We start from the raw sequence: 16,597 nt of genomic DNA, 5'->3' as shown, positions 1-16,597 counted from the left end.
CCACCCTCTTTTAAGGACTTCACAGACTGCCTAGTCGACACTTAAACTGGAGTCCTTTACATGGACAGTCTACATTCCAACGCGTTTTGAAAGTGACCTGGTCCGTGTTCCACACTCAGAGATCCTGCAGAGAACCACCCGCATTGAAGCGTCCATCACACACCACCTGCTTAGATGGCCTCGGCCATGCCGTCCGGATGCCAGGCCTACACCTGGCCGTGGTTCTGCAGGTGGGCAGAAAAAGCGGCTAAAGAACCAACTGAAGACTTCACTGTAGAAGTGTAGGATAAACCTTGTCTCCCTCAAGACTGTTGAAGCCCGACCGTTCCAACCTGACTGAGGTTGGCTGAGGGGGAAATGGGGGGAAAAAAGGACAGAAAGTAGCCTTGTGAAGCCTGCACCGGCCAAACGGGACGGGGCCTTTGTGTGCTCTGTCTGTGGCAGATGGTTCGCATCCCGCAACAGATTATACAGTCATCAATGAACCCACAAGCAGAAGAGGAAAACATAATATATGATGGACTACCTTAAGCAGCAAGTAAATCAAATGTATTTATAAAGCCCTTCTTACATCAGCTGATATCTCAAAGTGCTGTACAGAAACCCAGCCTCAAACCACAAATAGCAAACAATGCAGATGTAGAAGCACGGTGGCTAGGAAAAACTCCCTTGAAAGGCAGGAACCTAGGAAGAAACCTAGAGAGGAACCAGGCTATGAGGGGTGGCCAGTCCTCTTCTGGCTGTGCCGGGTGGAGATTATAACAGAACATGGACAAGATGTTCAAATATTCATAAATGACCAGCAGGGTCAGCTAATAATAAAGTAGGTAAGCAATGTGTGTGTGTGGTCAGTGAGTCAGGCTACACAGTAGGATACAGTGTGATTGTGTGTGTGTGGTCAGTGAGTCAGGCTACACAGTAGGATACAGTGTGATTGTGTGTGTGTGGTCAGTGAGTCAGGCTACACAGTAGGATACAGTGTGATTGTGTGTGTGTGGTCAGTGAGTCAGGCTACACAGTAGGATACAGTGTGATTGTGTGTGTGTGGTCAGTGAGTCAGGCTACACAGTAGGATACAGTGTGATTGTGTGTGTGTGGTCAGTGAGTCAGGCTACACAGTAGGATACAGTGTGATTGTGTGTGTGTGGTCAGTGAGTCAGGCTACACAGTAGGATACAGTGTGATTGTGTGTGTGTGGTCAGTGAGTCAGGCTACACAGTAAGATACAGTGTGATTGTGTGTGTGTGGTCAGTGAGTCAGGCTACACAGTAGGATACAGTGTGATTGTGTGTGTGTGGTCAGTGAGTCAGGCTACACAGTAGGATACAGTGTGATTGTGTGTGTGTGGTCAGTGAGTCAGGCTACACAGTAGGATACAGTGTGATTGTGTGTGTGTGGTCAGTGAGTCAGGCTACACAGTAGGATACAGTGTGATTGTGTGTGTGTGGTCAGTGAGTCAGGCTACACAGTAGGATACAGTGTGATTGTGTATACTAAACAGATGGCTCTCCTGCTGGTGCCAATGTTCATTACTGAGCAGATCACACACACACACAGACACACTCACACACACACACACACACACACACACACACTCACACACACACACACACACACACACCTCTTAGATCTCTGGAAAGTACACTACTTTTCAAAAGTTTGGGGTCACTCAAAAGGCCAGCATCCCGGAGTCGCCTCTTCACTGTTGACGTTGAGACTGGTGTTTTGCGGGTACTATTTAATGAAGCTGTCAGTTGAGGACTTGTGTGGCATCTGTTTCTCAAACTAGACACAAATGTACTTGTCCTCTTGCTCAGTTGTGCACCAGGGCCTCCCACTCCTCTTTCTATTCTGGTTAGAGCCAGTTTGTGCTGTTTTGTGAAGGGAGTAGTACACAGCGTTGTACGAGATCTTCAGTTTCTTGGCAATTTCTCGCATGGAATAGCCTTCATTTCTCAGAACAAGAATAGACTGACGAGTTTCAGAAGAAAGGTCTTTGTTTCTGGCCATTTTGAGCCTGTAATCGAACCCACAAATGCTGATGCTCCAGATACTCAACTAGTCTAAAGAAGGCCAGTTTTATTGCTTCTTTAATCAGAACTACAGTTTTCAGCTGTGCTAACATAATTGCAAAAGGGTTTTCTAATGATCAATTAGCCTTTTAAAATGATTAACTTGGATTAGCTAACACAACGTGCCATTGGAACACAGGAGTGATGGTTGCTGATAATGGGCCTCTGTACGCCTATGAAGATATTCCATTCAAAATCAGCCATTTCCAGCTACAATAGTCATTTACAACATTAACAATGTCTACACTGTATTTCTGATCAATTTGATTTGATTTTAATGGACAAAAAAGTTGCTTTTCTTTCAAAAGCAAGGACATTTCTAAGTGACCCTAAACTTTTGAACGGTAGTGTATGTTTTAATTGAATCAACATAATCCTCCTCCACGTCCCATACCTTCATTATGGCCTCCTGGAGGGTTCCTTCCTGTGTACCTTCATTATGGCCTCCTGGAGGATTCCTTCCTGTGTACCTTCATTATGACCTCCTGGAGGGTTCCTTCCTGTGTACCTTCATTATGGCCTCCTGGAGGATTCCTTCCTGTGTACCTTCATTATGACCTCCTGGAGGGTTCCTTCCTGTGTACCTTCATTATGGCCTCCTGGAGGGTTCCTTCCTGTGTACCTTCATTATGACCTCCTGGAGGATTCCTTCCTGTGTATCTTCATTATGACCTCCTGGAGGGTTCCTTCCTGTGTACCTTCATTATGGCCTCCTGGAGGATTCCTTCCTGTGTACCTTCATTATGACCTGGAGGATTCCTTCCTGTGTACCTTCATTATGACCTGGAGGATTCCTTCCTGTGTACCTTCATTATGACCTCCTGGAGGATTCCTTCCTGTGTACCTTCATTATGACCTCCTGGAGGGTTCCTTCCTGTGTACCTTCATTATGGCCTCCTGGAGGGTTCCTTCCTGTGTACCTTCATTATGACCTCCTGGAGGGTTCCTTCCTGTGTACCTTCATTATGGCCTCCTGGAGGGTTCCTTCCTGTGTACCTTCATTATGACCTCCTGGAGGGTTCCTTCCTGTGTACCTTCATTATGACCTGGAGGATTCCTTCCTGTGTACCTTCATTATGACCTGGAGGATTCCTTCCTGTGTACCTTCATTATGACCTGGAGGATTCCTTCCTGTGTACCTTCATTATGACCTGGAGGATTCCTTCCCCTCCTCTCCTCCCTCAGCGCATCATGTCTTCCCATCTTCACTAGGTAATATCCTGACCTCAGATCTGAGCCCCTCTCCTCTAATCATTGTCCCTAAAGCATCCCTCCATTCTCTCCTCCTTTCCCTCGTTTCTCGTTTCTCTGTGTGTTCAGATTCCCCTCTGTTAATCTCTGTGTGTTCAGATTCCCCTCTGTTAATCTCTGTGTGTTCAGATTCCCCTCTGTAACAATCTCTGTTAATCTCTGTGTTCAGATTCCCTCATTCAGAATCTCATCGTTAGTATTCCTATCGTTGGTCATGCTGTCTCTCTCTCTGTGTGTGTGTCTCTCTCTGTGTGTGTCTCTCTCTGTGTGTGCCTCTCTCTGTGTGTGCCTCTCTCTGTGTGTGCCTCTCTCTGTGTGTGCCTCTCTCTGTGTGTGCCTCTCTCTGTGTGTGCCTCTCTCTGTGTGTGCCTCTCTCTGTGTGTGCCTCTCTCTGTGTGTGCCTCTCTCTGTGTGTGCCTCTCGCTGTGTGTGTCTCTCGCTGTGTGTGTCTCTCTCCATCTCTCCTGCTCTCTCTCTCTCTCTCTCTCTGTCCATCTCTCCTGCTCTCTCTCTGTCCATCTCTCCTGCTCTCTCTCTCTCTCTCTGTCCATCTCTCCTGCTCTCTCTCTCTGTCCATCTCTCCTGCTCTCTCTCTCTCTCTCTCTCTCTGTCCATCTTTCCTGCTCTCTCTGTCCATCTCTCCTGTTCTCTCTGTCCATCTCTCCTGTTCTCTCTCTCTCTGTCCATCTCTCCTGCTCTCTCTCTCTCTGTCCATCTCTCCTGCTCTCTCTCTGTCCATCTCTCCTGCACTCTCTCTCTCTCTGTCCATCTCTCCTGCTCTCTGTCCATCTCTCCTGCTCTCTCTCTCTCTCTGTCCATCTCTCCTGCTCTCTCTCTCTCTCTGTCCATCTCTCCTGCTCTCTCTCTCTCTCTCTGTCCATCTCTCCTGCTCTCTCTGTTTCAATGTGATTTGATTTCAGTCTCTCCAAGGGACAGCCTCAATCCCTCACCAAGTCAGTCAACCTTTTTTCTGTCTATCACACACACACACACACACACACACACACACACACACACACACACACACACACACACACACACCCAGCCCACACCCTCGCTCCACCCCCAGCCCACACCCTCTCCACACCCCCAGCCCACACCCTCGCTCCACCCCCAGCCCACACCCTCTCCACACCCCCAGCCCACACCCTCTCCACCCCCAGCCCACACCCTCTCCACACCCCCAGCCCACACCCTCTCCACACCCCCAGCCCACACCCTCTCCACCCCCAGCCCACACCCCCTCCACACCCTCTCCACCCCCAGCCCACACCCCCAGCCACACCCTCTCCACACCCCCAGCCCACACCCTCTCCACACCCCCAGCCACACCCTCTCCACACCCCCAGCCACACCCTCTCCACCCCCAGCCCACACCCTCTCCACACCCCCAGCCCACACCCTCTCCACCCCCCCAGCCCCACCCTCTCCACCCCCAGCCCACACCCTCTCCACCCCCAGCCCACACCCTCTCCACAACAATAGAAATACTGAATTCCAGTAAATGTAATTATCCTGTCTCATTTCTCTTCCACTCCTCTTTAGGTCATACCTCGTATAACTCCATTTAGATGTAATGTTTTTAGCCAATTTAAGCTCAGAAAGGTTACATGGTGGGTGGATCTCAAATGGCAGCCTGTTCCCTGCACCAACAGTATATCACTACATAATGAATAGGCTGCAGTTTGGTACACATCCATGCTGGGTGGATCCCAAATGGCAGCCTGTTCCCTGCACCAACAGTAAATCACTACATAGTGAATAGGCTGCCGTTTGGTACACATCCATACTGAGTGGATTTATCTGACAGGTCTTCTATTTGAATGGGATAAGGCTAGCTGGCTTTCCCCTGTGTCATTCAGAATGGCTTGCAGTGTCTGTCTGTCTGTGTGTCTGTGTGTCTGTGTGTCTGTGTGTCTGTGTGTCTGCGTGTCTGTGTGTCTGCGTGTCTGCGTGGGTCTGTGTAACTCAGAATGTCTGTGCCAGTGTGGGAGAGGAGAGACCATAGCAACCTGCCATTACCACAACTAAGAGTCAATAACCACCACGTTTCTATTCTCCAGCCAAGGTTGCAGCTGAACAAGAAGGAGAGAGAGAGAGAGGCAGAGACAGAGAGGCAGTCACATGTGAAAAGCTTTATATGGGTTAGCCCCATGTGGAAAGCTTTATATGGGTTAGTCCCATGTGAAAAGCTTTATATGGGTTAGCCCCATGTGGAAAGCTTTATATGGGTTAGTCCCATGTGAAAAGCTTTATATGGGTTAGCCCCATGTGGAAAGCTTTATATGGGTTAGCCCCATGTGGAAAGCTTTATATGGGTTAGCCCCATGTGGAAAGCTTTATATGGGTTAGCCCCATGTGGAAAGCTTTATATGGGTTAGCCCCATGTGGAAAGCTTTATATGGGTTAGTCCCCTGTGGAAAGCTTTATATGGGTTAGTCCCCTGTGGAAAGCTTTATATGGGTTAGTCCCATGTGGAAAGCTTTATATGGGTTAGCCCCATGTGGAAAGCTTTATATGGGTTAGCCCCATGTGGAAAGCTTTATATGGGTTAGCCCCATGTGGAAAGCTTTATATGGGTTAGCCCCATGTGGAAAGCTTTATATGGGTTAGCCCCATGTGGAAAGCTTTATATGGGTTAGCCCCATGTGGAAAGCTTTATATGGGTTAGCCCCATGTGGAAAGCTTTATATGGGTTAGCCCCATGTGGAAAGCTTTATATGGGTTAGCCCCATGTGGAAAGCTTTATATGGGTTAGTCCCCTGTGGAAAGCTTTATATGGGTTAGTCCCATGTGGAAAGCTTTATATGGGTTAGCCCCATGTGGAAAGCTTTATATGGGTTAGTCCCATGTGGAAAGCTTTATATGGGTTAGCCCCATGTGGAAAGAGGATTTACAGTAGTTTGCGTCCTAGAGCTAAAACAAACCTCTCGGCCTTGATAGGCAGCAGTGAATGGAGCCAAACTGTGAGTTATGTGATTGGACACACAGCTAGCAGAGTAGACTATACATGTGATTAGTGTCAATCAGACCAAATGGAAACCAAGGTTAAACTGTAGAACAAGTTCTAAAAGAGACACCTGTGTTCAAACCCTATTTGAAATCTTTCAAATAGTTTCAGCGTTTGTTCTAGCCTGCTTGGAGTGTCCAGTCAGCAGAGTCTGGACCGTTTGGCGTGTCCAGTGTCCAGTCAGCAGAGTCTGGACCGTTTGGCGTGTCCAGTGTCCAGTCAGCAGAGTCTGGACTGTTTGGCGTGTCCAGTGTCCAGTCAGCAGAGTCTGGACTGTTTGGCGTGTCCAGTGTCCAGTCAGAAGAGTCTGGACCGTTTGGCGTGTCCAGTGTCCAGTCAGAAGAGTCTGGACCGTTTGGCGTGTCCAGTGTCCAGTCAGAAGAGTCTGGACCGTTTGGCGTGTCCAGTGTCCAGTCAGCAGAGTCTGGACTGTTTGGCGTGTCCAGTGTCCAGTCAGCAGAGTCTGGACCGTTTGGCGTGTCCAGTCAGCAGAGTCTGGACTGTTTGGAGTGTCCAGTGTCCAGTCAGCAGAGTCTGGACTGTTTGGAGTGTCCAGTGTCCAGTCAGCTGGGTCTGGACTGTTTGGCGTGTCCAGTGTCCAGTCAGCTGGGTCTGGACTGTTTGGCATGTCCAGTGTCCAGTCAGCAGAGTCTGAACTGTTTGGCGTGTCCAGTGTCCAGTCAGCAGAGTCTGGACTGTTTGGGACTTTCTATTGACACCATTGTAGATAGATAGATTGGTAGGTAGGTACTTTAACTCCCTAGCTCTAAACCCTGGTAGGCAGAGACAAGCCAGGTGCCCTGCCACAGAGTACTGTAAGACGCTCAAAGTGCCTGTGAATTCTGCCCCGCTCCCGAGCCCTGCAGCTTGTCACCCAGGAGAAACCAAAACTTCATTTTGTCTCTTCGCTGCCTGCTCATTAATTTTTCACTTGTATATTTCTCTTCTTCCATCAAGCGTTTTAGGTACTTAGCTAAAAAAAGAGCTATATAAAAAAACACGTATTAATTCTCCGTCTCTCCTGATCTCTACTAGATATATAGTCCCTCAAATTGTGGTTGGTTACAGGACCAAAAAATGCTTCCTTTTCAACAAACTGTTAGTGTTTCTTCATAAACAGGTCTGGGTTTGAGGTATTTCACTACATTTCTCAGACCCCCTTCTCTTCCTTTCTAATATCCTCTCTGTAAGCCTCAGTGTTGTCTGGCCTGCATATGAACGGTACCGACTTCTGTCTCTTATGTCTTTGGCTGTCTTCGTGCAAAGCTGGCACTGCTCACATATTTCTAGAAATATGAGCAGTTTAAAAAAAGGACTGACATAGCAAGAAATACCTCAGTTGAGCACACCCACATCTACAAATGGTTTACGCTGGAGTAGTTAGGCTAATGGAAGGAAGGGCTAGAAAGAGACAGGAAGAAACCAAAAAGGGGAGGGTCTCGTGTTCGAGAGGTCCAGTTTACTGTAACATGGTTTCCTGTATGCCTCTGACGCCGTGTCTGTTTTCCATTCTTCTCTCCCTCCCTCTCTCTCTCTCTCTCTCTGACATGAGTCTAGCGTATTCTCTTACTGCACCTCCCGCCCTGACTACAGAGACGAAGAGAGACAGGGACTGAGAAAGAATGAGGGAGAGAAACTGAAAGAGAAAGGTTGAAAGAAAGAGATGGACGGAGCTCTAGCAATACAAACATTCTCCCAGTACTGACTCATATCAAGCATGCCCTTGTCCTCCCTGCCTCTAATCTAAACACACCAGGGGCCAGGGTTCCGGTCTGGAAGCAGGCTTTCCACTGTGCTTAGAGGGCACTTTTGGTACTGCAGTTTGGCTGAAACAGACAATCCCATAGAGAAGTCAAATGTAAAAAATATAGCTGCAAGCAGTAATGAACAGGGTTTATTGTCTGACACCGTGACAAACGTACAGCGTGGCCATTTTTGAATGCAGCAACAATTTCTTCTCAAAACCGTGAAAGAATGATGTAATGAGTCCAAATGTAGTGGTCAGTGGACAAACTAACGATGAGTTGAAGAAATCTGTCTGAAAATAAGTTGTCACCTGTTCAGAGCCACAGGATAACGTGTGGCGAGACAGCATCTGCCCCAGTGCTTTTCAATCTGGTGTGGCGACAACACTTTCAAAGCAGCAGCACCAAATGTGTTTACCAGACACATTCAATATTCACAGAAAACTTTGAAAAATGTTTGACATCCTGTCAAATACCAGCTAATATCAGGAAGTCCCAACATTCTGTCAAACACCAGATATTACCAGGAAGTTCCAACATCCTGTCAAACACCAGATAATACCAGGAAGTTCCAACATCCTGTCAAACACCAGATAATACCAGAAAGTCCCAACATCCTTTCAAACACCAGATAATACCAGGAAGTCCCAAAATTCTGTCAAACACCAGGAAGTCCCAACATCCTGTCAAACACCAGATAATACCAGGAAGTCCCAACATCCTGTCAAACACCAGATAGTATCAGGAAGTCCCGACATCCTGTCAAACACCAGATAATATCAGGAAGTCCCAACATCCTGTCAAACAACAGATAGTATCAGGAAGTCCCAACATCCTGTCACGATACAGAGACTCTACTTCCTGTAGCATCAGCTCATGTTTCTCACCATCCCCCAACAACAAACACAGACCGAATGTAACTAATGTGTACTGAGATAGGACACACACACACATACACACACACACACACACACACACACACACACACACACACACAGTAGCTAATGCGCTCAGAGATTGAAAGATGCATGTAAACAGAACCGAGGAAGCCTCTCTCATTCCTCACAGACCTCTGCCACTCCAATACACACGACAAAAGACAAACACATACACACACACACACACACAAGACAAACACAGCCAGACAGGGAACCTCCCTTTTCCATTTCATTCAGAATATCAGGCAGGTAGCAGTGTATGTGTGTCTGAGTCTCCAAGCGTGCGCACACACACACACACACACACACACACACACACACACACACACACACCAAGGAAAGAGAGACTACCAGCTAATGCACTTGTCCACAGCAGAGCACTCAAGGAACAAAAATCCTCTTCTCTTCATCAAATTTTAATTCCTTCCAAGCGTGTGTGTGTGTGTGTGTGTGTGTGTGTGTGTGTGTGTGTGTGTGTGTGTGTGTTTGTCTGTAGAGCTGAGCAGCACTGGTGAAATATATACACCTTAACCTGTTCAACATAATGTATCCTCTATATGAGCTCCAATGAGAAGCTCTGATCTGACTCAGGGACTCAGTCAGCTAGGCTAATGTTACACACAGGACCTTAGTCAGCTAGGCTAATGTTACACACAGGACCTCAGTCAGCTAGGCTAATGTTACACACAGGACCTCAGTCAGCTAGGCTAATGTTACACACAGGACCTTAGTCAGCTAGGCTAATGTTACACACAGGACCTTAGTCAGCTAGGCTAATGTTACACACAGGACCTTAGTCAGCTAAGCTAATGTTACACACAGGGCCTCAGTCAGCTAGGCTAATGTTACACACAGGACCTCAGTCAGCTAGGCTAATGTTACACACAGGACCTCAGTCAGCTAGGCTAATGTTACACACAGGGCCTCAGTCAGCTAGGCTAATGTTACACACAGGACCTCAGTCAGCTAGGCTAATGTTACACACAGGACCTCAGTCAGCTAGGCTAATGTTACACACAGGACCTTAGTCAGCTAGGCTAATGTTACACACAGGGCCTCAGTCAGCTAGGCTAATGTTACACACAGGACCTTAGTCAGCTAGGCTAATGTTACACACAGGACCTCAGTCAGCTAGGCTAATGTTACACACAGGACCTCAGTCAGCTAGGCTAATGTTACACACAGGACCTCAGTCAGCTAGGCTAATGTTACACACAGGGCCTCAGTCAGCTAGGCTAATGTTACACACAGGACCTTAGTCAGCTAGGCTAATGTTACACACAGGACCTCAGTCAGCTAGGCTAATGTTACACACAGGACCTCAGTCAGCTAGGCTAATGTTACACACAGGACCTCAGTCAGCTAGGCTAATGTTACACACAGGACCTCAGTCAGCTAGGCTAATGTTACACACAGGACCTCAGTCAGCTAGGCTAATGTTACACACAGGACCTCAGTCAGCTAGGCTAATGTTACACACAGGACCTCAGTCAGCTAGGCTAATGTTACACACAGGACCTCAGTCAGCTAGGCTAATGTTACACACAGGACCTTAGTCAGCTAGGCTAATGTTACACACAGGACCTCAGTCAGCTAGGCTAATGTTACACACAGGACCTCAGTCAGCTAGGCTAATGTTACACACAGGACCTTAGTCAGCTAGGCTAATGTTACACACAGGACCTCAGTCAGCTAGGCTAATGTTACACACAGGACCTTAGTCAGCTAGGCTAATGTTACACACAGGACCTCAGTCAGCTAGGCTAATGTTACACACAGGGCCTCAGTCAGCTAGGCTAATGTTACACACAGGGCCTCAGTCAGCTAGGCTAATGTTACACACAGGGCCTCAGTCAGCTAGGCTAATGTTACACACAGGACCTTAGTCAGCTAGGCTAATGTTACACACAGGACCTTAGTCAGCTAGGCTAATGTTACACACAGGACCTTAGTCAGCTAGGCTAATGTTACACACAGGACCTCAGTCAGCTAGGCTAATGTTACACACAGGACCTCAGTCAGCTAGGCTAATGTTACACACAGGACCTCAGTCAGCTAGGCTAATGTTACACACAGGACCTCAGTCAGCTAGGCTAATGTTACACACAGGACCTCAGTCAGCTAGGCTAATGTTACACACAGGACCTCAGTCAGCTAGGCTAATGTTACACACAGGACCTCAGTCAGCTAGGCTATGTACACACAGGACCTCAGTCAGCTAGGCTAATGTTACACACAGGACCTCAGTCAGCTAGGCTAATGTTACACACAGGACCTTAGTCAGCTAGGCTAATGTTACACACAGGACCTCAGTCAGCTAGGCTAATGTTACACACAGGACCTAGTCAGCTAGGCTAATGTTACACACAGGACCTCAGTCAGCTAGGCTAATGTTACACACAGGACCTTAGTCAGCTAGGCTAATGTTACACACAGGACCTCAGTCAGCTAGGCTAATGTTACACACAGGACCTTAGTCAGCTAGGCTAATGTTACACACAGGACCTCAGTCAGCTAGGCTAATGTTACACACAGGACCTCAGTCAGCTAGGCTAATGTTACACACAGGACCTCAGTCAGCTAGGCTAATGTTACACACAGGACCTTAGTCAGCTAGGCTAATGTTACACACAGGACCTTAGTCAGCTAGGCTAATGTTACACACAGGACCTTAGTCAGCTAGGCTAATGTTACACACAGGACCTTAGTCAGCTAGGCTAATGTTACACACAGGGCCTCAGTCAGCTAGGCTAATGTTACACACAGGGCCTCAGTCAGCTAGGCTAATGTTACACACAGGGCCTCAGTCAGCTAGGCTAATGTTACACACAGGGCCTCAGTCAGCTAGGCTAATGTTACACACAGGGCCTCAGTCAGCTAGGCTAATGTTACACACAGGGCCTCTTTAGAATCAGGAGGGGGCACTACTGTAATAATATGAAGAAGTGGGAAACTGTTTGGCCTGTTCCTTGACACACACACTTCTGCTGGAAGGTTATCCGTACGAGACCAAAGGGAACACACACACCTGATAGACAAGATGATTCTATCCCCCTGACAGTATCTAATGAATGAATTTAAATCACACACACACACACACACACACACACACACACACACACACACACACACACACACACACACACACACACACACACACACACACACACACACACACACACACACACACACACACACACACACACACACACACACACACACACACACACACACACACACAGCAAGCCAGGAACAATGAACACACTCCAATTGACCTACCAGAAAGTGCCAACATCCTGTCAAACACCAGATAATACCAACAGATCCACAGAAGATGCCATTTCCCCCGCTATTCACACGGCCGTAACACATCTGGACAAGAGAAACACGGATGTGAGAATGCTGTTCATTGACTACAGTTCAGCATTCAACACTATTGTTCCCTCCAAGGTCATCACTAAGCTCAGAGCCCTGGGTCTGGACACCATCCTCTGCAACTGGATCATGGACTTCCTGACGGGCAGACCACAGGCTGTGAGTATTGGCAACAACACCTCCTCCACACTGACTCTTAACACAGGGCACCCCCAGGGGAGTGTCCTCAGTCCTCTGCTGTACTCCCCTAGGGCCCCCCCAGGGGAGTGTCCTCAGTCCTCTGCTGTACTCCCCTAGGGCCCCCCCCAGGGCTGTGTCCTCAGTCCTCTGCTGTACTCCCCTAGGGCCCCCCCAGGGCTGTGTCCTCAGTCCTCTGCTGTACTCCCTGTTCACCCACAACTGCATGGCTTTGTACGACACCGACCGCATGGCTTTGTACGACACCGACCGCATGGCTTTGTACGACACCGACCGCATGGCTTTGTACGACACCGACTGCATCACCAAGTTTTCTGACGACACCACGGTTGTAGGCCTGATAACCAACAATGACGAGTCAGCCTATAGGGAGGAGGTAAGTGAACTGGCATTGTGGTGTGTCAGGACAACAACCTCTCCCTCAACGTCAGCAAAACATTGGAGCTGATTGATGGCTTTGGGAAGCAGAGGAGGGAACATGCCCCGGTCCACACCATGGTCCTACAGTAGAGAGAGTCAGCAGTTTTAAGTTCCTCGGTGTCCACATCACAGAGGACTTGACATGGACCAACAACACCACTCGTCAAGAGGGAGCAACAGTGTCTCTACTTCCTAAGGCGGCTGGCTCCTCTGCAAATACTAACACCGCACCGTCGAGAGCTCCCTGACCGGTTGCATCAAACTGGACACATGCACTCACTCACCCACCCACACATACTCACCCACCCACACATACTCACCCACCCACACAGACACATCCACCCACACAGACTCATCCACCCACACAGACTCATCCACCCACACAGACTCATCCACTGTGTACAACATAACTCGGTCCTACTATTGAATGGCAGCCCCAGGCATCACACCCACCACTAGCAGACTCTTTTATGATGGCTAAATACTGCACAATTTATTCCCACTTTCCCCAAAACACGTGTAAATATTGGACTATAAATTGTTCCTTCCTGTTTTATAGTGATACTAAAATGTTTATTCTATTCTACTGAGACATTTACTTGATGTTGGTATCTTTTATTATGTCGTATTGTCCAGAAGGAACCTGTAGTCAAGTTGGTGCTGTATACTGTATCTATCCACTAAATACAACTAACACATCTCCAACACACACCAGGACATTCCATCTATCTTCTGTAGTTAGTGTACTGTAGTTAGTCAACTGTAGTCAGTCTACTGTAGCCGATACGGTCCTCCCCTCTGTCTACTGTAGTCAGTCTACTGTAGCCGACACGTTCCTCCCCTCTGTCTGCTGTAGTTAGTCTACTGTAGTCAGTCTACTGTAGCCGACTCGTTCCTCCCCTCTGTCTGCTGTAGTTAGTCTACTGTAGTTAGCCTGCTGTAGTTAGCCTGCTGTAGTTAGCCTGCTGTAGTTAGGTAGTCAGTCTACTGTAGTCCGTCTACTGTAGCTGACACGTTCCTCCCCTCTATCTGCTGTAGTTAGTCTACTGTAGTTAGTCTGCTGTAGTCAGACTGCTGTAGTCCGTCTGCTGTAGCCAACACGTTCCTCCCCTCTATCTGCTGTAGTCAGTCTGCTGTAGTCAGACTGCTGTAGTCAGTCTCAACTGATAGATAGCTAGATCAACTCCTAGTGATGAGAATGTAATCTCTATGGCCCCGTCCTATTACACACACACACACACACCTCGCGTCACACACACACACACTCCGCGTCACACACACACACACACACCCCGCGTCACACACACACACCCCGCGTCACACACACACACACACACTCCGCGTCACACACACACACACTCCGCGTCACACACACACACTCCGCGTCACACACACACTCCGCGTCACACACACACACACACACCCCGCGTCACACACACACCCCGCGTCTCACACACACACACTCCGCGTCACACACACACACTCCGCGTCACACACACACACTCCGCGTCACACACACACACACTCCGCGTCACACACACACACACTCCGCGTCACACACACACTCCGCGTCACACACACACACACTCCGCGTCACACACACACTCCGCGTCACACACACACTCCGCGTCACACACACACACACACACTCCGCATCACACACACACACACACACACACACACACACTCCGCATCACACACACACACTCCGCATCACACACACACACACTCCGCATCACACACACACACACACACACACTCCGCATCACACACACACACACACACACTCCGCGTCACACACACCGCGCGTCACACACTTCCAAAGGAGCAGGACTATAACATCTGTAGTTTGCTGAGGAGGCCTAGAGATGGATGATGTCTACAGAGAGACATCCCAGCTAGCTAGGCCTCTCCATTCTGACTCTAATTGAGGCTGAGGAGGCCTAGAGATGGATGATGTCTACAGAGAGACATCCCAGCTAGCTAGGCCTCTCCATTCTGACTCTAATTGAGGCTGAGGAGGCCTAGAGATGGATGATGTCTACAGAGAGACATCCCAGCTAGCTAGGCCTCTCCATTCTGACTCTAATTGAGGCTGAGGAGGCCTAGAGATGGATGATGTCTACAGAGAGACATCCCAGCTAGCTAGGCCTCTCCATTCTGACTCTAATTGAGGCTGCGGAGGCCTAGAGATGGATGATGTCTACAGAGAGACATAGCAGCTAGCTAGGCCTCTCCATTCTGACTCTAATTGAGGCTGCGGAGGCCTAGAGATGGATGATGTCTACAGAGAGACATCCCAGCTAGCTAGACCTCTCCATTCTGACTCTAATTGAGGCTGCGGAGGCCTAGAGATGGATGATGTCTACAGAGAGACATCCCAGCTAGCTAGGCATCTCCATTCTGACTCTAATTGAGGCTGAGGAGGCCTAGAGATGGATGATGTCTACAGAGAGACATCCCAGCTAGCTAGGCCTCTCCATTCTGACTCTAATCCACTCAGATGTAGATGAAAGTCAATAAGATTCTCTCTCTTTCACACAGTTGATTAGACAAAGTCATAGAAACACACCCAGACGATACAATACCACTGAACAGCAGACACGGCATGGGACACACACACCATTACTCACTGAAACACACTGCACACACACACACACACCCAGCAGTACTAACCTGGGTTGAGAGGCTGGTGGGAGGCTGGGTGAACAGTGCAGAGCGGGAGGCTGACCGCAGGCCATGTGCTCTCCTGACAGGCTGGTCCTGATGGGGGGAGAGGAGAGAATAACAGTCAGGACTGTGACAGAACCAGTCGTCAGAACAGTGACAGAACCAGTCGTCAGAACAGTGACAGAATCAACCGTCAGAACAGTGACAGAACCAGTCGTCAGAACAGTGACAGAACCAGTCGTCAGAACAGTGACAGAACCAGTCGTCAGAACAGTGACCGGACCAACCGTCAGAACAGTGACCGGACCAACCGTCAGAACAGTGACCGAACCAACCGTCAAAACAGTGACCGAACCAACCGTCAAAACAGTGACCGAACCAACCGTCAAAACAGTGACCGAACCAACCGTCAAAACAGTGACCGAACCAACCGTCAGAACAGTGACCAAACCAACCGTCAGAACAGTGACCGAACCAACCGTCAGAACAGTGATCGAACCAACCGTCAGAACAGTGACCGAACCAACCGTCAGAACAGTGACCGAACCAACCGTCAGAACAGTGACAGAACCAACCGTCAGAACAGTGACAGAACCAACCGTCAGAACAGTGACAGAATCAACCGTCAGAACAGTGACAGAATCAACCGTCAGAACAGTGACAGAATCAACTGTCAAAACAGTGACACCACCCGTCAAAACAGTGACAGAACCCGTCAAAACAGTGACAGAACCCGTCAAAACAGTGACAGAACCCGTCAAAACAGTGACAGAACCCGTCAAAACAGTGACAGAAACCGTCAAAACAGTGTGTCTGTCCTACCCGGGATGAAGAGGACTAAGTAAGTGAAACCAAAACCATAAGAGCTTCCCAACTACCCACCTCCTGTCAGCCCAGGTTAGTGGTGGCGCTTAGGGC

General features: G+C 48.6%; 1 protein-coding gene and 1 long non-coding RNA gene across 2 annotated transcripts in view; both read right to left on the bottom strand.

Annotated features, from left to right (window-relative positions):
- mcu (mitochondrial calcium uniporter) overlaps positions 1–16,597 on the bottom strand; it is a 109,347-nt gene that overhangs the window by 41,350 nt on the left and 51,400 nt on the right. Inside the window, exon 2 of the mRNA XM_029702806.1 lies at positions 15,686–15,772. Coding sequence (XP_029558666.1) covers positions 15,686–15,772 — 87 coding nt within the window. The remainder of the gene's footprint in view (positions 1–15,685; positions 15,773–16,597) is intronic.
- Positions 2,726–3,615, bottom strand: LOC115155835 (uncharacterized). Its single transcript, XR_003868144.1, has 2 exons — positions 3,224–3,615; positions 2,726–3,188 (listed from the first exon to the last, which is right to left on the bottom strand). It is a non-coding gene; the product is annotated as an uncharacterized LOC115155835 (long non-coding RNA).

Source organism: Salmo trutta, chromosome 2, assembly GCF_901001165.1.
Source record: "Salmo trutta chromosome 2, fSalTru1.1, whole genome shotgun sequence".
NCBI lineage: Eukaryota > Metazoa > Chordata > Actinopteri > Salmoniformes > Salmonidae > Salmo > Salmo trutta.
Note: the sequence above shows the minus strand (reverse complement) of the source record. Positions and strands in the feature narration are given on the sequence as shown.